Source organism: Gordionus sp. m RMFG-2023, chromosome 1 (genome assembly GCF_954871325.1).
Source record: "Gordionus sp. m RMFG-2023 chromosome 1, tfGorSpeb1-WG-v2, whole genome shotgun sequence".
Classification (NCBI taxonomy): Eukaryota; Metazoa; Nematomorpha; class Gordioida; order Chordodea; family Parachordodidae; genus Gordionus; species Gordionus sp. m RMFG-2023.
Window position 1 is genome coordinate 75,904,914 of NC_088775.1, and position 24,825 is coordinate 75,929,738.

The 24,825-nt window shown below is 29.6% G+C and overlaps 1 protein-coding gene across 1 annotated transcript in view; it reads right to left on the minus strand.

The window, feature by feature from the left end:
- Positions 1-24,315, minus strand: part of LOC135931621 (small ribosomal subunit protein uS9m-like) — a 48,324-nt gene extending 24,009 nt beyond the window's left edge. The window contains exons 1-9 of the mRNA XM_065468858.1: positions 24,174-24,315; positions 24,002-24,131; positions 23,858-23,961; positions 23,755-23,817; positions 23,680-23,710; positions 23,550-23,629; positions 23,407-23,507; positions 23,288-23,363; positions 23,119-23,244 (exon numbers count right to left, since the gene is read on the minus strand). Coding sequence (XP_065324930.1) covers positions 23,119-23,244; positions 23,288-23,363; positions 23,407-23,507; positions 23,550-23,629; positions 23,680-23,710; positions 23,755-23,817; positions 23,858-23,961; positions 24,002-24,131; positions 24,174-24,209 — 747 coding nt within the window. The 5' untranslated portion in view covers positions 24,210-24,315. The remainder of the gene's footprint in view (positions 1-23,118; positions 23,245-23,287; positions 23,364-23,406; positions 23,508-23,549; positions 23,630-23,679; positions 23,711-23,754; positions 23,818-23,857; positions 23,962-24,001; positions 24,132-24,173) is intronic.
- Between the last annotated feature and the right edge of the window lie 510 nt (positions 24,316-24,825).

A 24,825-nucleotide genomic window follows, 5' to 3' on the forward strand; every position in this document is an offset into this window, starting at 1 on the left:
TTACGAGCAAGGAAATTACAACATCATCTTCAAAAACGAAACCACATTGAGCTAAGAAAAGAGAACTTCTTCACTATCGCTAAACCATCTTCCTCACCAACAACAGTAAATTCTATTTTATAATTTCAATTTACACGTTTTATTTCAGGTTATTTACGGCAAACTACGAGCAAGGAAATTACAACATCATCTTCAAAAACGAAACCACATTGAGCAAAGAAAAGAGAACTTCTTCATCATTGCTAAACCATCTTCCTCAGCAACAACAGTAAATTCTATTTTATAATTTCAATTTACACATTTTATTTCAGGTTATTTACGGTAAATTACGAGCAAGGAAATTACAACATCTTCAAAAACGAAACCACATTGAGCAAAGAAAAGAGAACTTCTTCACCATTGCTAAACCATCTTCCTCACCAACAACAGTAAATTCTATTTTATAATTTCAATTTACAAGTTTTATTTCAGGTTATTTACGGTAAATTACGAGCAAGGAAATTACAACATCATCTTCAATAACGAAGCCACATTGAGCAAAGGAAAGAGAACTTCTTCACCATTGCTAAACCATCTTCCTCACCAACTACAGTAAATTCTATTTTATAATTTCAAACGTTTTATTTCAGGTTATTTACGGTAAATTACGAGCAAGGAAATTACAACATCATCTTCAAAAACGAAACCACATTGAGCTAAGAAAAGAGAACTTCTTCACTATCGCTAAACCATCTTCCTCACCAACAACAGTAAATTCTATTTTATAATTTCAATTTACGTTTTATTTCAGGTTATTTACGGCAAACTAAGAGCAAGGAAATTACAACATCATCTTCAAAAACGAAACCACATTGAGCAAAGAAAAGAGAACTTCTTCACCATTGCTAAACCATCTTCCTCACCAACAACAGTAAATTTTATTTTATAATTTCAATTTACACGTTTTATTTCAGGTTATTTACGGTAAATTACGAGCAAGGAAATTACAACATCATCTTCAAAAACGAAACCACATTGAGCAAAGAAAAGAGAACTTCTTCACCATCGCTAAACCATCTTCCTCACCAACTACAGTAAATTCTATTTATAATTTCAATTTACACGTTTTATTTCAGGTTATTTACGGCAAACTACGAGCAAGGAAATTACAACATCATCTTCAAAAACGAAACCACATTGAGCAAAGAAAAGAGAACTTCTTCACCATCGCTAAACCATCTTCCTCACCAACAACAGTAAATTTTATTTTATAATTTCAATTTACACGTTTTATTTCAGGTTATTTACGGTAAATTACGAGCAAGGAAATTACAACATCATCTTCAAAAACGAAACCACATTGAGCTAAGAAAAGAGAACTTCTTCACTATCGCTAAACCATCTTCCTCACCAACAACAGTAAATTCTATTTTATAATTTCAATTTACACGTTTTATTTCAGGTTATTTACGGCAAACTAAGAGCAAGGAAATTACAACATCATCTTCAAAAACGAAACCACATTGAGCAAAGAAAAGAGAACTTCTTCACCATTGCTAAACCATCTTCCTCACCAACTACAGTAAATTCTATTTTATAATTTCAATTTACACGTTTTATTTCAGGTTATTTACGGCAAACTACGAGCAAGGAAATTACAACATCATCTTCAAAAACGAAACCACATTGAGCAAAGAAAAGAGAACTTCTTCATCATTGCTAAACCATCTTCCTCAGCAACAACAGTAAATTCTATTTTATAATTTCAATTTACACGTTTTATTTCAGGTTATTTACGGTAAATTACGAGCAAGGAAATTACAACATCTTCAAAAACGAAACCACATTGAGCAAAGAAAAGAGAACTTCTTCACCATTGCTAAACCATCTTCCTCACCAACAACAGTAAATTCTATTTTATAATTTCAATTTACACGTTTTATTTCAGGTTATTTACGGTAAATTACGAGCAAGGAAATTACAACATCATCTTCAATAACGAAGCCACATTGAGCAAAGGAAAGAGAACTTCTTCACCATTGCTAAACCATCTTCCTCACCAACTACAGTAAATTCTATTTTATAATTTCAAACGTTTTATTTCAGGTTATTTACGGTAAATTACGAGCAAGGAAATTACAACATCATCTTCAAAAACGAAACCACATTGAGCTAAGAAAAGAGAACTTCTTCACTATCGCTAAACCATCTTCCTCACCAACAACAGTAAATTCTATTTTATAATTTCAATTTACACGTTTTATTTCAGGTTATTTACGGCAAACTAAGAGCAAGGAAATTACAACATCATCTTCAAAAACGAAACCACATTGAGCAAAGAAAAGAGAACTTCTTCACCATTGCTAAACCATCTTCCTCACCAACAACAGTAAATTCTATTTTATAATTTCAATTTACACGTTTTATTTCAGGTTATTTACGGTAAATTACGAGCAAGGAAATTACAACATCATCTTCAAAAACGAAACCACATTGAGCAAAGAAAAGAGAACTTCTTCACCATCGCTAAACCATCTTCCTCACCAACTACAGTAAATTCTATTTATAATTTCAATTTACACGTTTTATTTCAGGTTATTTACGGCAAACTACGAGCAAGGAAATTACAACATCATCTTCAAAAACGAAACCACATTGAGCAAAGAAAAGAGAACTTCTTCACCATCGCTAAACCATCTTCCTCACCAACAACAGTAAATTCTATTTTATAATTTCAATTTACACGTTTTATTTCAGGTTATTTACGGTAAATTACGAGCAAGGAAATTACAACATCATCTTCAAAAACGAAACCACATTGAGCTAAGAAAAGAGAACTTCTTCACTATCGCTAAACCATCTTCCTCACCAACAACAGTAAATTCTATTTTATAATTTCAATTTACACGTTTTATTTCAGGTTATTTACGGCAAACTAAGAGCAAGGAAATTACAACATCATCTTCAAAAACGAAACCACATTGAGCAAAGAAAAGAGAACTTCTTCACCATTGCTAAACCATCTTCCTCACCAACTACAGTAAATTCTATTTTATAATTTCAATTTACACGTTTTATTTCAGGTTATTTACGGCAAACTACGAGCAAGGAAATTACAACATCATCTTCAAAAACGAAACCACATTGAGCAAAGAAAAGAGAACTTCTTCACCATCGCTAAACCATCTTCCTCACCAACTACAGTAAATTCTATTTATAATTTCAATTTACACGTTTTATTTCAGGTTATTTACGGCAAACTACGAGCAAGGAAATTACAACATCATCTTCAAAAACGAAACCACATTGAGCAAAGAAAAGAGAACTTCTTCACCATCGCTAAACCATCTTCCTCACCAACAACAGTAAATTCTATTTTATAATTTCAATTTACACGTTTTATTTCAGGTTATTTACGGTAAATTACGAGCAAGGAAATTACAACATCATCTTCAAAAACGAAACCACATTGAGCTAAGAAAAGAGAACTTCTTCACTATCGCTAAACCATCTTCCTCACCAACAACAGTAAATTCTATTTTATAATTTCAATTTACACGTTTTATTTCAGGTTATTTACGGCAAACTAAGAGCAAGGAAATTACAACATCATCTTCAAAAACGAAACCACATTGAGCAAAGAAAAGAGAACTTCTTCACCATTGCTAAACCATCTTCCTCACCAACTACAGTAAATTCTATTTTATAATTTCAATTTACACGTTTTATTTCAGGTTATTTACGGCAAACTACGAGCAAGGAAATTACAACATCATCTTCAAAAACGAAACCACATTGAGCAAAGAAAAGAGAACTTCTTCACTATCGCTAAACCATCTTCCTCACCAACAACAGTAAATTCTATTTTATAATTTCAATTTACACGTTTTATTTCAGGTTATTTACGGCAAACTACGAGCAAGGAAATTACAACATCTTCAAAAACGAAACCACATTGAGCAAAGAAAAGAGAACTTCTTCACCATTGCTAAACCATCTTCCTCACCAACAACAGTAAATTCTATTTTATAATTTCAATTTACACGTTTTATTTCAGGTTATTTACGGTAAATTACGAGCAAGGAAATTACAACATCATCTTCAATAACGAAGCCACATTGAGCAAAGGAAAGAGAACTTCTTCACCATTGCTAAACCAACTTCCTCACCAACAACAGTAAATTCTATTTTATAATTTCAATTTACACGTTTTATTTCAGGTTATTTACGGTAAATTACGAGCAAGGAAATTACAACATCATCTTCAATAACGAAGCCACATTGAGCAAAGGAAAGAGAACTTCTTCACCATTGCTAAACCATCTTCCTCACCAACTACAGTAAATTCTATTTTATAATTTCAATTTACACGTTTTATTTCAGGTTATTTACGGCAAACTACGAGCAAGGAAATTACAACATCATCTTCAAAAACGAAACCACATTGAGCAAAGAAAAGAGAACTTCTTCACCATTGCTAAACCAACTTCCTCACCAACAACAGTAAATTCTATTTTATAATTTCAATTTACACGTTTTATTTCAGGTTATTTACGGTAAATTACGAGCAAGGAAATTACAACATCATCTTCAATAACGAAGCCACATTGAGCAAAGGAAAGAGAACTTCTTCACCATTGCTAAACCATCTTCCTCACCAACTACAGTAAATTCTATTTTATAATTTCAATTTACACGTTTTATTTCAGGTTATTTACAGCAAACTACGAGCAAGGAAATTACAACATCATCTTCAAAAACGAAACCACATTGAGCAAAGAAAAGAGATCTTCTTCACCATCGCTAAACCATCTTCCTCACCACAACAGTAAATTCTATTTTATAATTTCAATTTACACGTTTTATTTCAGGTTATTTACGGTAAATTACGAGCAAGGAAATTACAACATCATCTTCAAAAACGAAACCACATTGAGCTAAGAAAAGAGAACTTCTTCACTATCGCTAAACCATCTTCCTCACCAACAACAGTAAATTCTATTTTATAATTTCAATTTACACGTTTTATTTCAGGTTATTTACGGCAAACTACGAGCAAGGAAATTACAACATCATCTTCAAAAACGAAACCACATTGAGCAAAGAAAAGAGAACTTCTTCATCATTGCTAAACCATCTTCCTCAGCAACAACAGTAAATTCTATTTTATAATTTCAATTTACACGTTTTATTTCAGGTTATTTACGGTAAATTACGAGCAAGGAAATTACAACATCTTCAAAAACGAAACCACATTGAGCAAAGAAAAGAGAACTTCTTCACCATTGCTAAACCATCTTCCTCACCAACAACAGTAAATTCTATTTTATAATTTCAATTTACACGTTTTATTTCAGGTTATTTACGGTAAATTACGAGCAAGGAAATTACAACATCATCTTCAATAACGAAGCCACATTGAGCAAAGGAAAGAGAACTTCTTCACCATTGCTAAACCATCTTCCTCACCAACTACAGTAAATTCTATTTTATAATTTCAAACGTTTTATTTCAGGTTATTTACGGTAAATTACGAGCAAGGAAATTACAACATCATCTTCAAAAACGAAACCACATTGAGCTAAGAAAAGAGAACTTCTTCACTATCGCTAAACCATCTTCCTCACCAACAACAGTAAATTCTATTTTATAATTTCAATTTACACGTTTTATTTCAGGTTATTTACGGCAAACTAAGAGCAAGGAAATTACAACATCATCTTCAAAAACGAAACCACATTGAGCAAAGAAAAGAGAACTTCTTCACCATTGCTAAACCATCTTCCTCACCAACAACAGTAAATTCTATTTTATAATTTCAATTTACACGTTTTATTTCAGGTTATTTACGGTAAATTACGAGCAAGGAAATTACAACATCATCTTCAAAAACGAAACCACATTGAGCAAAGAAAAGAGAACTTCTTCACCATCGCTAAACCATCTTCCTCACCAACTACAGTAAATTCTATTTATAATTTCAATTTACACGTTTTATTTCAGGTTATTTACGGCAAACTACGAGCAAGGAAATTACAACATCATCTTCAAAAACGAAACCACATTGAGCAAAGAAAAGAGAACTTCTTCACCATCGCTAAACCATCTTCCTCACCAACAACAGTAAATTCTATTTTATAATTTCAATTTACACGTTTTATTTCAGGTTATTTACGGTAAATTACGAGCAAGGAAATTACAACATCATCTTCAAAAACGAAACCACATTGAGCTAAGAAAAGAGAACTTCTTCACTATCGCTAAACCATCTTCCTCACCAACAACAGTAAATTCTATTTTATAATTTCAATTTACACGTTTTATTTCAGGTTATTTACGGCAAACTAAGAGCAAGGAAATTACAACATCATCTTCAAAAACGAAACCACATTGAGCAAAGAAAAGAGAACTTCTTCACCATTGCTAAACCATCTTCCTCACCAACTACAGTAAATTCTATTTTATAATTTCAATTTACACGTTTTATTTCAGGTTATTTACGGCAAACTACGAGCAAGGAAATTACAACATCATCTTCAAAAACGAAACCACATTGAGCAAAGAAAAGAGAACTTCTTCACTATCGCTAAACCATCTTCCTCACCAACAACAGTAAATTCTATTTTATAATTTCAATTTACACGTTTTATTTCAGGTTATTTACGGCAAACTACGAGCAAGGAAATTACAACATCTTCAAAAACGAAACCACATTGAGCAAAGAAAAGAGAACTTCTTCACCATTGCTAAACCATCTTCCTCACCAACAACAGTAAATTCTATTTTATAATTTCAATTTACACGTTTTATTTCAGGTTATTTACGGTAAATTACGAGCAAGGAAATTACAACATCATCTTCAATAACGAAGCCACATTGAGCAAAGGAAAGAGAACTTCTTCACCATTGCTAAACCATCTTCCTCACCAACTACAGTAAATTCTATTTTATAATTTCAAACGTTTTATTTCAGGTTATTTACGGTAAATTACGAGCAAGGAAATTACAACATCATCTTCAAAAACGAAACCACATTGAGCAAAGAAAAGATAACTTCTTCACCATCGCTAAACCATCTTCCTCACCACAACAGTAAATTCTATTTTATAATTTCAATTTACACGTTTTATTTCAGGTTATTTACTGTAAATTACGAGCAAGGAAATTACAACAATTGAGCTAAGAAAAGAGAACTTCTTCACTATCGCTTAACCATCTTCCTCACCAACAACAGTAAATTCTATTTTATAATTTCAATTTACACGTTTTATTTCAGGTTATTTACGGCAAACTACGAGCAAGGAAATTACAACATCATCTTCAAAAACGAAACCACATTGAGCAAAGAAAAGAGAACTTCTTCACCATTGCTAAACCATCTTCCTCACCAACTACAGTAAATTCTATTTTATAATTTCAATTTACACGTTTTATTTCAGGTTATTTACGGCAAACTACGAGCAAGGAAATTACAACATCATCTTCAAAAACGAAACCACATGCAAAGAAAAGAGAACTTCTTCACCATCGCTAAACCATCTTCCTCACCACAACGTAAATTCTATTTTATAATTTCAATTTACACGTTTTATTTCAGGTTATTTACGGCAAACTACGAGCAAGGAAATTACAACATCATCTTCAAAAACGAAACCACATTGAGCAAAGAAAAGAGAACTTCTTCACCATTGCTAAACCATCTTCCTCACCAACAACAGTAAATTCTATTTTATAATTTCAATTTACACGTTTTATTTCAGGTTATTTACGGTAAATTACGAGCAAGGAAATTACAACATCATCTTCAATAACGAAGCCACATTGAGCAAAGGAAAGAGAACTTCTTCACCATTGCTAAACCATCTTCCTCACCAACTACAGTAAATTCTATTTTATAATTTCAATTTACACGTTTTATTTCAGGTTATTTACGGTAAATTACGAGCAAGGAAATTACAACATCATCTTCAAAAACGAAACCACATTGAGCAAAGAAAAGAGAACTTCTTCACCATCGCTAAACCATCTTCCTCACCACAACAGTAAATTCTATTTTATAATTTCAATTTACACGTTTTATTTCAGGTTATTTACGGCAAACTAAGAGCAAGGAAATTACAACATCATCTTCAAAAACGAAACCACATTGAGCTAAGAAAAGAGAACTTCTTCACCATTGCTAAACCATCTTCCTCACCAACTACAGTAAATTCTATTTTATAATTTCAATTTACACGTTTTATTTCAGATTATTTACGGCAAACTACGAGCAAGGAAATTACAACATCATCTTCAAAAACGAAACCACATTGAGCAAAGAAAAGAGAACTTCTTCACTATCGCTAAACCATCTTCCTCACCAACAACAGTAAATTCTATTTTATAATTTCAATTTACACGTTTTATTTCAGGTTATTTACGGCAAACTATGAGCAAGGAAATTACAACATCTTCTTCAAAAACGAAACCACATTGAGCAAAGAAAAGAGAACTTCTTCACCATTGCTAAACCATCTTCCTCACCAACTACAGTAAATTCTATTTTATAATTTCAATTTACACGTTTTATTTCAGGTTATTTACGGCAAACTACGAGCAAGGAAATTACAACATCATCTTCAAAAACGAAACCACATTGAGCAAAGAAAAGAGAACTTCTTCACTATCGCTAAACCATCTTCCTCACCAACAACAGTAAATTCTATTTTATAATTTCAATTTACACGTTTTATTTCAGGTTATTTACGGCAAACTACGAGCAAGGAAATTACAACATCATCTTCAAAAACGAAACCACATAAGCAAAGAAAAGAGAACTTCTTCACCATCGCTAAACCATCTTCCTCACCAACAACAGTAAATTCTATTTTATAATTTCAATTTACACGTTTTATTTCAGGTTATTTACGGTAAATTACGAGCAAGGAAATTACAACATCATCTTCAAAAACGAAACCACATTGAGCTAAGAAAAGAGAACTTCTTCACTATCGCTAAACCATCTTCCTCACCAACAACAGTAAATTCTATTTTATAATTTCAATTTACACGTTTTATTTCAGGTTATTTACGGCAAACTAAGAGCAAGGAAATTACAACAACATCTTCAAAAACGAAACCACATTGAGCAAAGAAAAGAGAACTTCTTCACCATTGCTAAACCATCTTCCTCACCAACTACAGTAAATTCTATTTTATAATTTCAATTTACACGTTTTATTTCAGGTTATTTACGGCAAACTACGAGCAAGGAAATTACAACATCATCTTCAAAAACGAAACCACATTGAGCAAAGAAAAGAGAACTTCTTCACTATCGCTAAACCATCTTCCTCACCAACAACAGTAAATTCTATTTTATAATTTCAATTTACACGTTTTATTTCAGGTTATTTACGGCAAGCTACGAGCAAGGAAATTACAACATCTTCTTCAAAAACGAAACCACATTGAGCAAAGAAAAGAGAACTTCTTCACCATTGCTAAACCAACTTCCTCACCAACAACAGTAAATTTTATTTTATAATTTCAATTTACACGTTTTATTTCAGGTTATTTACGGTAAATTACGAGCAAGGAAATTACAACATCATCTTCAATAACGAAGCCACATTGAGCAAAGGAAAGAGAACTTCTTCACCATTGCTAAACCATCTTCCTCACCAACTACAGTAAATTCTATTTTATAATTTCAATTTACACGTTTTATTTCAGGTTATTTACGGCAAACTACGAGCAAGGAAATTACAACATCATCTTCAAAAACGAAACCACATTGAGCAAAGAAAAGAGAACTTCTTCACCATCGCTAAACCATCTTCCTCACCACAACAGTAAATTCTATTTTATAATTTCAATTTACACGTTTTATTTCAGGTTATTTACGGTAAATTACGAGCAAGGAAATTACAACATCATCTTCAAAAACGAAACCACATTGAGCTAAGAAAAGAGAACTTCTTCACTATCGCTAAACCATCTTCCTCACCAACAACAGTAAATTCTATTTTATAATTTCAATTTACACGTTTTATTTCAGGTTATTTACGGCAAACTACGAGCAAGGAAATTACAACATCATCTTCAAAAACGAAACCACATTGAGCAAAGAAAAGAGAACTTCTTCATCATTGCTAAACCATCTTCCTCACCAACAACAGTAAATTCTATTTTATAATTTCAATTTACACGTTTTATTTCAGGTTATTTACGGTAAATTACGAGCAAGGAAATTACAACATCATCTTCAAAAACGAAACCACATTGAGCAAAGGAAAGAGAACTTCTTCACCATTGCTAAACCATCTTCCTCACCAACTACAGTAAATTCTATTTTATAATTTCAATTTACACGTTTTATTTCAGGTTATTTACGGCAAACTACGAGCAAGGAAATTACAACATCATCTTCAAAACGAAACCACATTGAGCAAAGAAAAGAGAACTTCTTCACCATCGCTAAACCATCTTCCTCGCCAACAACAGTAAATTCTATTTTATAATTTCAATTTACACGTTTTATTTCAGGTTATTTACGGTAAATTACGAGCAAGGAAATTACAACATCATCTTCAAAAACGAAACCACATTGAGCTAAGAAAAGAGAACTTCTTCACTATCGCTAAACCATCTTCCTCACCAACAAGAGTAAATTCTATTTTATAATTTCAATTTACACGTTTTATTTCAGGTTATTTACGGCAAACTAAGAGCAAGGAAATTACAACATCATCTTCAAAAACGAAACCACATTGAGCAAAGAAAAGAGAACTTCTTCACCATTGCTAAACCAACTTCCTCACCAACAACAGTAAATTCTATTTTATAATTTCAATTTACACGTTTTATTTCAGGTTATTTACGGTAAATTACGAGCAAGGAAATTACAACATCATCTTCAATAACGAAGCCACATTGAGCAAAGGAAAGAGAACTTCTTCACCATTGCTAAACCATCTTCCTCACCAACTACAGTAAATTCTATTTTATAATTTCAATTTACACGTTTTTTTTCAGGTTATTTACGGCAAACTACTAGCAAGGAAATTACAACATTATCCTCAAAAACGAAACCACATTGAGCAAAGAAAAGAGAACTTCTTCACCATCGCTAAGCCATCTTCCTCACCAATACGGCAAACTACGAGCCATGGCAAAACATTAACAAATAATAATCCTCAAAAAACGTCAATCAAATTTAGCCAATACTGTTCTTTTAAAAAAAAATTGTCCAATAAAAATGATTATAGGGTAATAGATCCAATAATAATCATGTAGCAACCTTAACATTCATTCAATTTTATAACACATTTTACCATTTTCATAAAATTATAGAAAACGTTAATGAAGGTTAAATTTTTTATAGATTATATAGTTAACCTACAGATAAAATTGGCTTCAACGATATTTAATCAAACTGGGTAGAATAAAGGAGAGTTTTAATGTCATAGTATGTCTAGAATTTAGGGGTAAAACAATTTTGTTAAGTATACTTTGATAAACATTTTGAATATTTTAATTTTGTTAAAACTTAAATGTGTCCAAAGTGGTAGTGAAGTATTTGGACCGATGGATCCCCCAGTCTGAATGGGAAAAATACAGTCCGTGATTGGGGGTCCGGGATGGTCGATGACGGGATCCAGGGGGGCGGGTTTTATCAATTTAGTCATGAAATCACTTGGACAACGTAGTTAAAATAATTCAAAGTTTATTCAACAAAGTAAAATTACAAAAAAAATATCAATTTTTTTCAAACGAACGAAAATAATTAATGATCTAAAAGGTGTTTTGTTTTCAACCTTTATAATTTTTAAAACATAGAGGAAAAAAAGTTGTTATTTAATCGCGATACAATCATTCATGAAACTGGTAAGAACCAGTTTCAAATGCAATATAAAAATAAGGTATAATATATCAATTTCATAACAAAATAAAGGAAGATGGGAAAACAAATGAAACAAGTAGAGAAAAAAAAGAAATAAGTTGTACGGGACAAGGGGGGGGGGGGAGGTAGAACATAACATGTTGTTATTAATTTGTGAAAATTTTAAGGATTTTTTAAAACATTTTGGATGCAGCTTAAAATAAAATTTTAGTTAATTATTCAATAAATTTTTTGGATTTAAAGAAAAGTTATTTAGATAGGTTTTATATGAAACTCATGTGTATATTTAATAGTTCCTTTCTAAAATGATCATTTTTATTATTATTTCAAAACTGGAGATAGATTAGATACCAAATTTTATTTTTATGAGATATTATTCTATATCATAAAATTATCTAAATGCTTTTAAGACCTTCATAAATACTCTTTTAAACAAAGACCTCCTATCATAAATTTAGATCAAATGAAGTCAACCTGATTGTGTCACAAACTCTGTGGTGGTATCCATTGGCTATTTAGAGGCAAGGATCAAAATCCAGGATCTTAATTTATTAGGTATACATAACAATTAAGATTGATTGTTAAGGGAGAAGTTAAAAGAGTATTTATGAAGGTTTTAAAAGCATTTAAATAATTTTTTATGATAAGTGTAGGTTTTATATGAAACTCATGTGTATAAATAGTTCCTTTCTAAAATAATCATTTTTATTATTATTCCAATGGAGATAGAATAGATACCAAATTTTATTTTTATAATTTTAAGTATTGAATAATAATTAACTAAAATTTTATTTTAAGCTGTGTCCAAAATGTTTTAAAAAAATCCTTAAAATTTTCACAAATTAATAACATTTTGCATCAATATTTTCTTTTAACCATATATATTGTTTGACATATAGTAGATCATTATTTTCCAGCACCTTTTAATGTTACGATCTGAGTTATTGTAATATATTTATTGTATGGTTTAAGAGAAAATTGATAGATATTCCAAGAGAAATTGCAGAGATTATTAGCATAATATTTTGAAGGAAAAAATAAAGAATTAAATAATTTTGTAAAAATTGTCCACTTACTAATACTTCAACTACCATTAAATAATTCAATCTATTATAATATAGTGTTGTATATTTTTTCATAACTTCATAATTGTAGAATGTATTAACTTATTATAACATTTTTGATGAAATGTATAACATTTTTGATGAAATGTATAACATTTTTGATGAAATGTATAACATTTTTGTTTTACTTATATATAATTTGACTATGATTTGTAGTTAACCTATTATTTGATAACTTAAAATATCTTTTTATTTTTTCTATTGTAATTTAATATCAATTTCTTAAATTTAATTTTATAATTTGTAACTAAATAATAAATCATTTGGAAAGGTGATGGTTTGTTTAAAATTTAAATTAGGATGAACATATTTTCAGCATGGTACTTTAATATGTATTCATGAATTTCATATAATGATAGATAAATCAGATATTTCCCCTTCATTTGAAAAATTTTCCTAATTAATATTTACATATATTAGACAGATTTAATTCTTATAAAACCCCTTACTATTTTTCAGCATCCAAGAAAAAAATTAATTATTCTGAGTTTTCCTGGGCATGGTAAATATTCTTCACATTTAATTTGGACTTGGACATAGCTTGCTAAACATTTTTCAAAAAATTTTTTAATTTTAAATATGGGTTAGAAATTGGCCTGAAAATATTTGAAGACATGGCCAGGCCTGATCACAAACCAAGGCCCATGCAACTTTCATATTCTGATTGTATTTTTAAATGCATTGTGACTTTTTATATATTTTATTTCAGTTCTCAACTACCAAAATTATTATGGTCTTTGGCAGGTTTAAGAAAATTTTATAAGTGCGTGGATCTGGCTTGGGAATTTTTTTAATATTAGGCATAGGTGTAATATCAATTTATATGGCCCTCAGAAAAGCTAATTTAAATATTATTTTTATTCAAAAAAATAATATTCACTCTTAGTCTAAATGGGTTGGCCTTGGTCTGGGAGTGAGCTGGGTTAAGTTAGAATAAAAAATAGATATGGTTTTTAGAAATTTACCTATCTCCAGGTTTGGAAAAAATTTTTGAAAATTACTATGGGTTGGCCAGGCTTGAAAAAATTTTTTATGAAATTATTATAAGTTGGACTGGGCTTGGGGAAAATTATTATGAGCTTGGACGTTTGATAATTTTTTTATTATTAACTATAGGTCAGACATTGGCCTAAAACAAGTTGTTTTGCGGGTCTGGGCTTGGCCTGATCAAAAAACCAGGGCCCATGAAAATCTGATTTTTATTGTATTTTTAAATTCATTATGATTATTTAAATGTCTTATTTCAGTTCTCAACTACCAAAATTATTATGATCTTTCATTGCGCTTGAATGAATTTTTCAAAATTATTATGGCTTTGTACCTTACCTGATAATTTATATTAAATATTAGGTATAAATGATCAGTAAATTTAACATATTGATATTATCAAGTAAAAGCCTTAAATTTATTCTTACTCAAACGATAGTATTTAGTCTTATTTATAATGAATTTCATATAAATACCAGGAGCTAACCAGTAGAATGATAGGTAAATCAGATATTTACCCTTCATTTGATGATTTTGAAAAATTTTCCATATAAAATGGCAAAAAAATATGAACATATTAGACAGATTTAATTCTTATAAACCCCTTACATCAGACCTATTTTTCTGAATCCAAAGAAAAAATAAATTATTTTGGGTTTTCCTGGACTTGGGAAATATTTTTCACCATTATTATGGACTTGGACATAGCTTGAGAAACATTTTTCATAATTATTATAGTCTTAGATTCCTGTAAATTATTTAATTTTAAATATGGGCTAAAAATTAGCCTGAAAATTTCTTTTGAGGACATGGCAAGGCCTGATCAAAAACCAAGGCTCATGCAACTTTCATATTCTGATTGTAATTTTTAAATGCATTGTGACTTTTTATATATATTTTATTTCAGTTCTCAACTATCAAAATTATTATGGTCATTGGCGAGTTTGAGGAAATTTTCTCAAGTGCTAGGACCTGGCTTGGGAATTTTTTTAATATTAGGCATAGGTGTAATATTTAACACATAATATATATGGCCTTCAGATAAAAGCTAATTTAAATATATTTTTATTCAAAAAAATAGTACTAGTCTTAATGGGTTGGTCTTGGTCGGGGTGAGCTGGGTTAAAATAGAATAAAAAATAGACATGGTTTTTAGAGATTTACCTATCTTCAGGTTTGGGAAAAAATTTTAAAAATTACTATGGGTTGGCCAGGTTTTATAATAATTTTTTTATAAAATTATTATGGGTTGGGCTGGGCTTGGAAAATATTTTTATATTGGGCTGGGCTTGGGGAAAATTTTTCAAAATTATTATGAGCTTGGACGCTTGATAATTTTTTTACTATTAATTATGGGTCAGACATTGGCCTAAAACACCAAGGCCCATGAAAATCTGATTTTGATTGTATTTTTAAATTCATTGTGAATTTTATTTCAGTTCTCAACTACCAAAATTATTATGATCTTTCATTGGGCTTGGAAGAATTTTTCAAAATTATTATGGCTTTTTACTTTGCCTGGGAATTTTTTTTAATATTAAATATTAGATATAAGTGATCAGTAATATTTAATAAATAATATTGGTATTATCAAGTAAAAGCTTTAAATTTATTCTTACTCAAACAATAGTATTTACACTTAGTTTTAATGGATTGAACCCGGCCTGAAGAGGGCAGGAGGTAAAAAGAATAAAAATTGGATATTATTTTCAAATAACAGGTAACATCTAGCATAAAAGTAAGAAAAAAATTCTCATTCCCCGTCATTTTTGACGGGCTATCTACTAGTAGAATAATATTTTGAAAAGCTTAATCATGGAATTAAAATATAAGTAGGGCTGTGTCGATATAAAATATCGGATCGGATCGGCACCGATATTTAGAATTTTCCAAAAATATCGGATCGGGCCGATACCTGTAAAAACGATTCGATCTTTTTACTTTTCTTTTCTTGTTATTTTATTTTATGTTATGTATATTTATTTTATATTATTATAATATTTTCTTAATAATTTTTTTTTAAACAATGCAAATGCACAACATCCTTTAAATTTTATTCTTTTTTAAAATAGATTTATAGTATTTTAAAAGTTTTTTTTATTAAAATAGAAAGGAACACCCAAAGTTTTAATTATTTAAAACTTTTTAAATAATAACGCCAATTTTAGTAATTATACTTTAAATAAAAGAATATTTTTAAATATGGTATCTGAATTGTGGAAATATTTTACAAAAAATAAAGATAATTTTGCAAAATGCGTTATCTGTGGAATCATCTGAGTTTACCTTCAGTACGGCAAGGGATTTAGATACTCCATATCGTAGAAGCTTATCGCCAGAAAATCTAGAGGCTCTCATATTTATTAAAATAAAATCTAATATACTATCATTTTATATATTAAATACATTTTATAATTCATACCAACTTAAAATGGATATATTATCAAATATATGTTTTTTAAATTATAGTCTTAATTGTATAAATAAAAAAAATTAAATTAAATGCATAATTTGATTTTTTGCATAAAAATTATTGATTTCTTAATTACATTTGGTTCAATATAAATATCGGATCGGTATCAGTATCGCATCAGTTTTGGAGCAATATCGGATCGGATCGGTGAAAATATGTGGATCGGCACAGCCATTATACTACAGTATTGGGCTGGAACATTAAAAACCCCAAATTAACAAAATATTGGTGTTGATTCTAAGTATTATATTGAGTTTTTTATATCTTCTATTTCTTGTTTTAGTATTGCTATTGGTTTGACTATATTTGTTAATAAATTTAAAGAATAAAAAAATAGTGATTTTAAGAAACTTTGTTATAATAAATAAATATGAAAGAGTGGTGTAGCCAGGATTTATCCAATAACAAAATTTTACAGAGAATTTCATTATAGATTATATTTATATTAAAATACTATATATAACATCCCATTATTTAACCAGCTGTGTTGAGCACTAAGCGCTCTTGTTTGTCTGATCAAAATTTTGAAATCAATTGTTGCTAAAAATAAATAAAAAATTGTTACATAAAGATGTTATCTTATAATATATTATTTTTGTATAATTTTATTTATATTATAATTAAATATATGAATAATATTTTTATAAAACGATCTTATATATTCTTTTTGTATAGTTTTATTTTATTATATATTGTCGGAAAAAAATAAATATTATTTTTGTATATTTAATTTTTTTAAGTAACGAGTAGCCCGTTACTTTTTTGAAAAGTCAGTAACGCGCGTTCCTTTTTTGAAAAGTTAACAGGTAACGGTAACGCCTTCCTTTTTTCAGATGTAACGAGTAACTAATGCGTTTCTTTTTTGTAGTAACGTTTACAGCACTATTTATACGTAGTATTTTTATGGTAAATCATATTTATTATATTTTGTTAGTGTGTATTGTATATTTTCTCAATAAAATTAATTCACGTTTTTCTATATATTTACTTATAATATTGATAAAAATATAAAAATAAAGCCCGATAAACCCATCAAATTTTTTTAAAAAGTAGAATTTAATTTATACCTAATTTTTGCCCCTGAACGTAACTAAACTTTTACAGATAACGCTTCGGGTCCATTGTTCTGTCTACCCTAACTTTTGTGTTTTAAAATGAGGCCTATATTTTTCAAATTCTAAATTTAATTTTCCTTATTTGACAAATGTTTATAATTTACCTTTTCATGTATGTGAATTAGTGCTGTAAACATTTCTAAAATATCAAACGCGTTGGTGTTCAACGTTCATTGACAAAAATCGAACGCGTTCAAGTTCACTTTCAAAAAAAAGATAAATTTTTTCAAAATTAATATAAATAAATGTCTTATATTTTTTAACAGAATATATTTCATGTTAAAAAATAATATAGTTTTATTATGAAAATATAATTAAATTATAAATACAATATAATTTAGTGAATAAAAAGATATTTATATTTATAAAAAAAAATTCTTATTAATTTTTAATAACAAGTGTTTTTAAAATTTTTATCTGATAGACAGGAACGCTTGGCACTAAATAAGGCATTAGCTATACTAAAGACGCGATCAACAGGGGCAGATGAGGGGATTGCAGAGTTATACTTAATAAACAACTTTTTTAACGAGGAATTTATTAAAAACATTTATAGTTTTGTCCATTGCTTCAAAAAATTGACCTCCTCCAATCCATCCTGTACTTCATCATAAAAATATTTTATCCTTTATAGCATTTTTATATTGTAAATAAAAGTATAAAATCCTAGGTATAGTAGATTCAAAGAAATAATTTTTATATAAAACTTTTATATATCATATAAAAGTTAATTATTTCTAAAATATATAAATTTACACTTCAAATTGGGTTCAACAATTAAAATATAAAGTCCTTGATTAAAATAATAGTGATTAGATTATAATTTAAAAAAATAACATTAAAAAAAAATTCTAAATGATATCAACCTTTTTCTATTTATGTATATATATATATAATTTAATGATTTTTACTTAGATTTAATGATTTTTACTTAGAACAATCTAAAATAAATTATTAATTGGAAACTTAGTTATATTATATAAATTAATGATTTATATTAAAATCAAATGTCGTTTTAATTGGAACTTGAAGAGATATAATACTTTTTGGGCACTATTGAAATAGTTCCCTTAATATAAGATGTTACTGTAAAATATTTATCATATTTGGGCCAAGGTAATGTTAATTCATCTGATTTTGAATTTTCAGAATCAGATGATGAAATTAATAGACATGTCATGCTTATGCTAATCTATAAATTAAAATATAAACAATAATATTGAAATTAATAAATTATAATATTCAAATTAATAAAATATAATAATGGCTTGTTTAAAAATTGAAAATGAAAAAACAGCTGATTAAAAAATATCAGATTATTTTCTAAAAAATTCGAATTAAATTATTTTTCAAATAAATAAAAATAAAAAGTGTTTTATTTGAACGCGTTTGTCAAAAAAAAAGAATGCGTTCAAGTTCAAAGTTTGTAAAACGTTCAAATACAGCACTAATTTAAATAATCCTTAAATTTTCACTCATTATTTTCGATACACTTCATAACATTTAATTCTTTTTAAAAAATAAAATTAATTTTTGAGAGGGACTAAAGGAAATTTATTGTATATTACCACAATATATAATCTAAGAGTTAGTAATAGCGATTTAGCACTGGGTCAATTTTTTCTTCCTTTTTGGAATAATTTTGGTATGAAAAATGTCAGCCTATAATAGTATCTATTCCAGTAATATTTTCATCTGATATACAATTATCTTCATCTTGAAACATCTTTTATATATTTTACAGCTTATATATTTCCTTCAAGTTTTTCCTCGATGACTGATGTGTAAAGACATATGGTATGATGAATTTCGGAGCTTAGAGATGACACCCCGGTCACCGACAGGCCTGGACAGCCGGGATACCTGTCCAATAAACAAAAATGAATGACACAAATGAAAATATGAATATGAAAGCTAGGGCGTTTCCTCCATGCGACGCGCAGGGTGTAGACCTCCATCCTGTGAAAAATAAAGTAAAGGTCAAAGCAAAGAAGACAAGACTGGCAAGTTTGAATATTGGGACGCTTAAAGGTAAGACGAGAGAATTGGCATCAATGTTGAACAAGAGAAAAGTTGATATAGCGTGCATACAAGAGACGAAATGGAAAGGACAGAAAACTTTGATGATTGGAGATGAGTATAAATTGTACTATAATGGACTTGTTAGCAATAGGAACGGTGTCGGCATCATCCTCAGTCAAGACCTAACCTCTTCAGTAGTAGAAGTCAACAGGATCTCTGATAGACTAATGAAGATAAAACTCTGCATTGGTCAATCAATACTACACATCCTATCAGTATATGCTCCTCAAACGGGTTGCAAGGAAGAAGAGAAAGATGACTTTAGAGCTATCCTTGATGAAGCTGTAATGGAAATCCCTAAGGATGACCTAGTCATAATTGGTGGTGACTTAAATGCGCATGTGGGGAAAGCAAGAGATAGCTACAAAAGGCATCATGGTGGTTTTGGATACGGAGAAAGAAATGATGAAGGAGAGCACGTACTGAAATTTGCGCAAGCCTTCGACCTTGCCTTAACCAACACCTACTATAGGAAAAAAGACAGTCATTTAATAACATATGAAAGTGGTACTAGGAAAACACAGATAGATTACATGCTAATCTCTCGCAGAAGATTAAAAGATGTAATAGACTGCAAAGTCATCCCAGGAGAAGATATAGCCGCACAACACAAGCTACTAATCATGGATTTACAAATCTCAAATAAATCCACTCAAAATAAGATAAAACTGGAACCATGCATCAAATGGGGCAAATTAAAAACAATGACAGATGCCTTTGCAATCAATGCAAACATTGAAACAATAAATTGCTCACAAGTCAGTGAAAAAATCTGGAAAGACCTTTCATCCAGATTAATAGACACTGCAAAATCGACGCTAGGCTTGACAAGAGGAGGCAACAAATCACACAAAGAACTATGGTGGTGGAATCAAGAGGTACAAACCACTATACAGGAGAAAAAAAGCCCTTTATAAAATATGGTACAAATCCAAAAATGCAGATAACAAGTCAAGATACAAAAAATCCAAGAGATTAGCTACAAAGGCGGTGGCTAGGGCCAAATCTATGGCATACGATGACATGTACGAAGATCTACATACCAAAGAAGGGCAAAATAAAATATACAGATTAGCCAAACAGCGAGAAAAGAACTCTAGGGATATAAACGGAGCTCCGAAAGTAATCAAAAATAAAGATGGGAAATTGATAATAAAGGAAAAAGAAATAATGAATAGATGGAAAGAATATTTTCAGGAGCTTCTCAACTTTAATTCCCACATATTGCATCTCGATGAACACTCCCCTTGTCAAAACCTTGTACAACCTATAACAGAACAAGAAATAATCACATGCCTCAAGCATATGAAAAACAACAAAGCTAGGGGTCCAGACGATATTCCAATAAAAAGCCTTAAAGCACTAGGAGATGATGGCCTCACAAATCTGTACAATAAAATACTTGGAAATGAAGAGGTTCCCCAAAAATGGAGGCAGAGCTATCTAGTTCCTATCTTCAAAAATAAAGGGGATCCACACAATTGTCAAAATTACAGGGGCATAAAACTAATGTCACACTGTCTAAAACTATACGAAAAAATAATAGAAAAAAGATTAAGAGATATAATCGAAATAGGAGAGACACAGTTTGGCTTTATGCCTGGAAGATCAACAACCGATGCTATCCTTGCAATTAGGCAAATGAGTGAAAAATACAGGGAAAAGAACAAAAAGCTACACATGGTCTTTCTCGATCTAGAAAAGGCCTTCGATAGAATCCCAAGAAAACTTATCTGGTGGGCGCTACGCCACAAAAAAGTTCCCGAAAAATATATAAGAATAATACAGGATATGTATATGGGACATACAACAATGGTCCGTAGCACAACAGGTACTTCAGCAGGCTTCACAATAGCCGAAGGAGTTCATCAAGGGTCGGCTCTCAGCCCACTTCTCTTCATTACAGTAATAGATGTATTAGCACAGTCTATACCTCAAACAGTCCTGTGGAATATGATATTTGCAGATGATATTGTGATACTTGCCGAATCCAAGGATGAAATGAAAGAAAGGTTAGTGAATTGGATAAATATCCTAGAAACGCACGGATTAAAAGTAAATAGAGAAAAGACGGAGTAAATGGTGATAGGAGGAGATGAAACGGAGAGTATTGATATAAATGATTGGCAGATATCCGCAATTGAAAGCTGCAAATATTTGGGCTCCACTATACAAACAAACAGCACAATAGAAAAAGAGATAAAGAATAAGATTAATCAAGGGTGGTTAAAGTAGAGATCTTTATCTGGAGTGCTTGACAAAAGAATCCCACACAAATTAAAGGGAAAAATCTACAGTTCCATAGTACAACCAACTATTCTATATAGTTCGGAAACATGGCCAACCAAAGAATCAGACGAGAGAAGTCTACAAACTATGGAGATGAGAATGCTGAGGATGATTGCTGGGGTAACAAGAAAGGATAAGGTGAGCAGTACAAGAATACTAAATAGTTTAAAGGTAGTGCCCATTAAGATTAAGTTAATGGTAAACAGACTTAGGTGGTATGGGCACACAATGAGAAGGCCTATGAACTACATAGGAAATAAAGTTGAAAGTTTGGAAGTGATGGGCAAACGTAAAAGAGGAAGGCCAAAACTTCAATGGGGCCATAAAGTTAGAGCCAATATAAAGAAGTATAAAATAGATAAAAGAGATTGTATGAATAACATAAAGTGGAGAGAGATGTTGAAGGAGCTTACCACCAGAAATGGTGAAAGCTAAAGAGAAAAAAAATATATATATTTCCTAAAAAAGTAATGTTAGTCATATGCTTTTGTATTTTTTACAAATGTCTCTTTACAATTCCAAATTTAATTATTTAGTTGCCAAAAAATTATGAAAAATAACAAAATGGTCAAATCCACTAAATAATTTTTATGACTAGAGTAGAGACCTGCAAAACTTGTTCCATTCAAAACCCTGCTCATAAACTGCACAAATTTTTTGAAAAGTTATAATGGGCCAGGATGGATTGGGCAAAAAATTTAATAAGGCAGGCCAGGCAATTCATACATATAAAATTTTGAGCCAGGCAATATATGTATATAATCAGGCAGGGCCTCACAAATCTCTAATTTTTTGATATGCTTATACTTTGTATTTTAAGAGTTATCTAACTAAAATACTAAATCTATAAATAATATAGTAAATTTAAAAAAATTAAACAAGTTATTTGTGAGATGATCCAATTGCAAATAAACAATACTAATATTAAACACAATTGATTTATAAATGGTTATTGTAGAAATAGATCGATATAAAAGCCATAATTAACATCAGGAAAAAATTAGATGATATTAAAAATGGATGGCTAGAAAATATGTACAAAAAGATTTAATAAACTAGGTAAAACTTTTTCTAATATTTTAATGTGCCAGGTTGGCAAATTTTTTTTTAAAAAAAATCAATGGATATAAAATGCTAAAGTAATTTTCATTAAAGCAGCTAAATAAATGATTTATTATAAATTACTGGTGGTATATCTAACAAAATATTGCTTTTGTCCAATTTTTCTGTGTTTGTTATTATAAAATCTTTTAACTCATTTGCATATGGATGATTACATAATCGCTCAAAATTATTCATAAAATGTGTGTACTAAAAAACATGGCATAAATAATATTAATTTTATTATGTGTACTTGGGTAGAGGATATTGTTTCTAGCAATTTCTTTTCTAGTGCTTCCTTAGATAGTATTTTAGTACCAGTTATATCTCTTAGATAAAGATTGAATGAAATATTTTTTAAAATAAACTCACAATTTTTTTTTAATTAATTCATTTTCTTCATTTTTTCCTTTATATTTTTTTTCCATTTTATATTGTATTTCATTTAATTTCTCAATATGTTCAGCTATTTCCTACTTTAAAATTAAACAAACTGATGTAATAGTTGATTTTACATATATTAGACAATAATAGTTTGGTTTTCCTGTGTAATAAAAAGCATTAAAAGGTCTGCCTTCTTGATCAAATTGTAATTCTTTTTAAATAAAATAAAATTTTGAAAACAAATTATAATTATAAAAAAACCTTTTTGTTTTGGGTATATTTCTTCAGGAGGCTAAGATAATTTATTAGTTTATTATGTTATATATTATATAGAACCTTCATTTTGGGCCTTGATTTGATAGAAAACAAACCTGATGGCATTAAATACTCAATTGCTTCCTAAAAGATAGTTATATAGCATTACATAATTATAATTAACATCAATTGATTTTTGATTGAGGCTTTCTGGGTCTAAACTCATCATATTAGCTAAATGTCTTTTCCCAATTTCAAATTCAGCAGTTTTAGACTTCATTTGATTTTCTTTGAGAAGGTTAATAGAGATATTTTTTTAAAGTTATACCTAATTCTTGAGATTTTTTAAAAAAATATTTCATCGCTCTATTTAATCTTTTAACGGTCTCAATCTCATGAATATCGATATCTAATTCATTCGCTTGCGTATCTAAGTTTTTACTAATACATCTAAATGACTATATACCAATATTATAATTTAGAAGATAATAAAAATTAACTTGTATATTCTTAAATATAAATCTTCTCAATATCATTTTTCAATCGCAAAAAAACAAATACTAGAGATAACAAGACAATATGCCTAATATTTTTCACAATTGTTTATTATGATTTGATTGGTTGAGTTGCGTACGAAACCTTTAATATCCTAATGAAATGTACTTTAATTTCTATCTGGGGGGGGGGGGGGGGGGGTAAGGGGTAGAACGAAAGTAGGGGGTAATAATATTTATTTTTAATTTTTATAATTTGTATTTCCTGGGCTAGGAAATTTTTTTGATATTTATTACTATTTTAGTTTTAGGTTTTCTTTTCTTCTAATTTAAATTCTTTCTTAATTTTTTTCAACCTTTAACTTGATAAAAGGTTAGGGGGCTTATTAATTTTAATTTGCAACATTAGCGAGGAAGAGGTAATAATCCTATCTAAAATGAGCAAATAAGAATAAAATTCTATCTAAAAATATTTAAAAAAATTATACTCTAACTAAAATTTACAAAATGGAACTATATCTAAAAAAATCCATTTTTTTTGGACATTCTAGAGTTTTCAAAGGATTTAATAGGAAGATTGTCTTTTTAATGGCTCATGGCAAGTAATGAAACATTCAGACAAAGGCAATACTACCTTTATCATTTATTTTTAGAAATT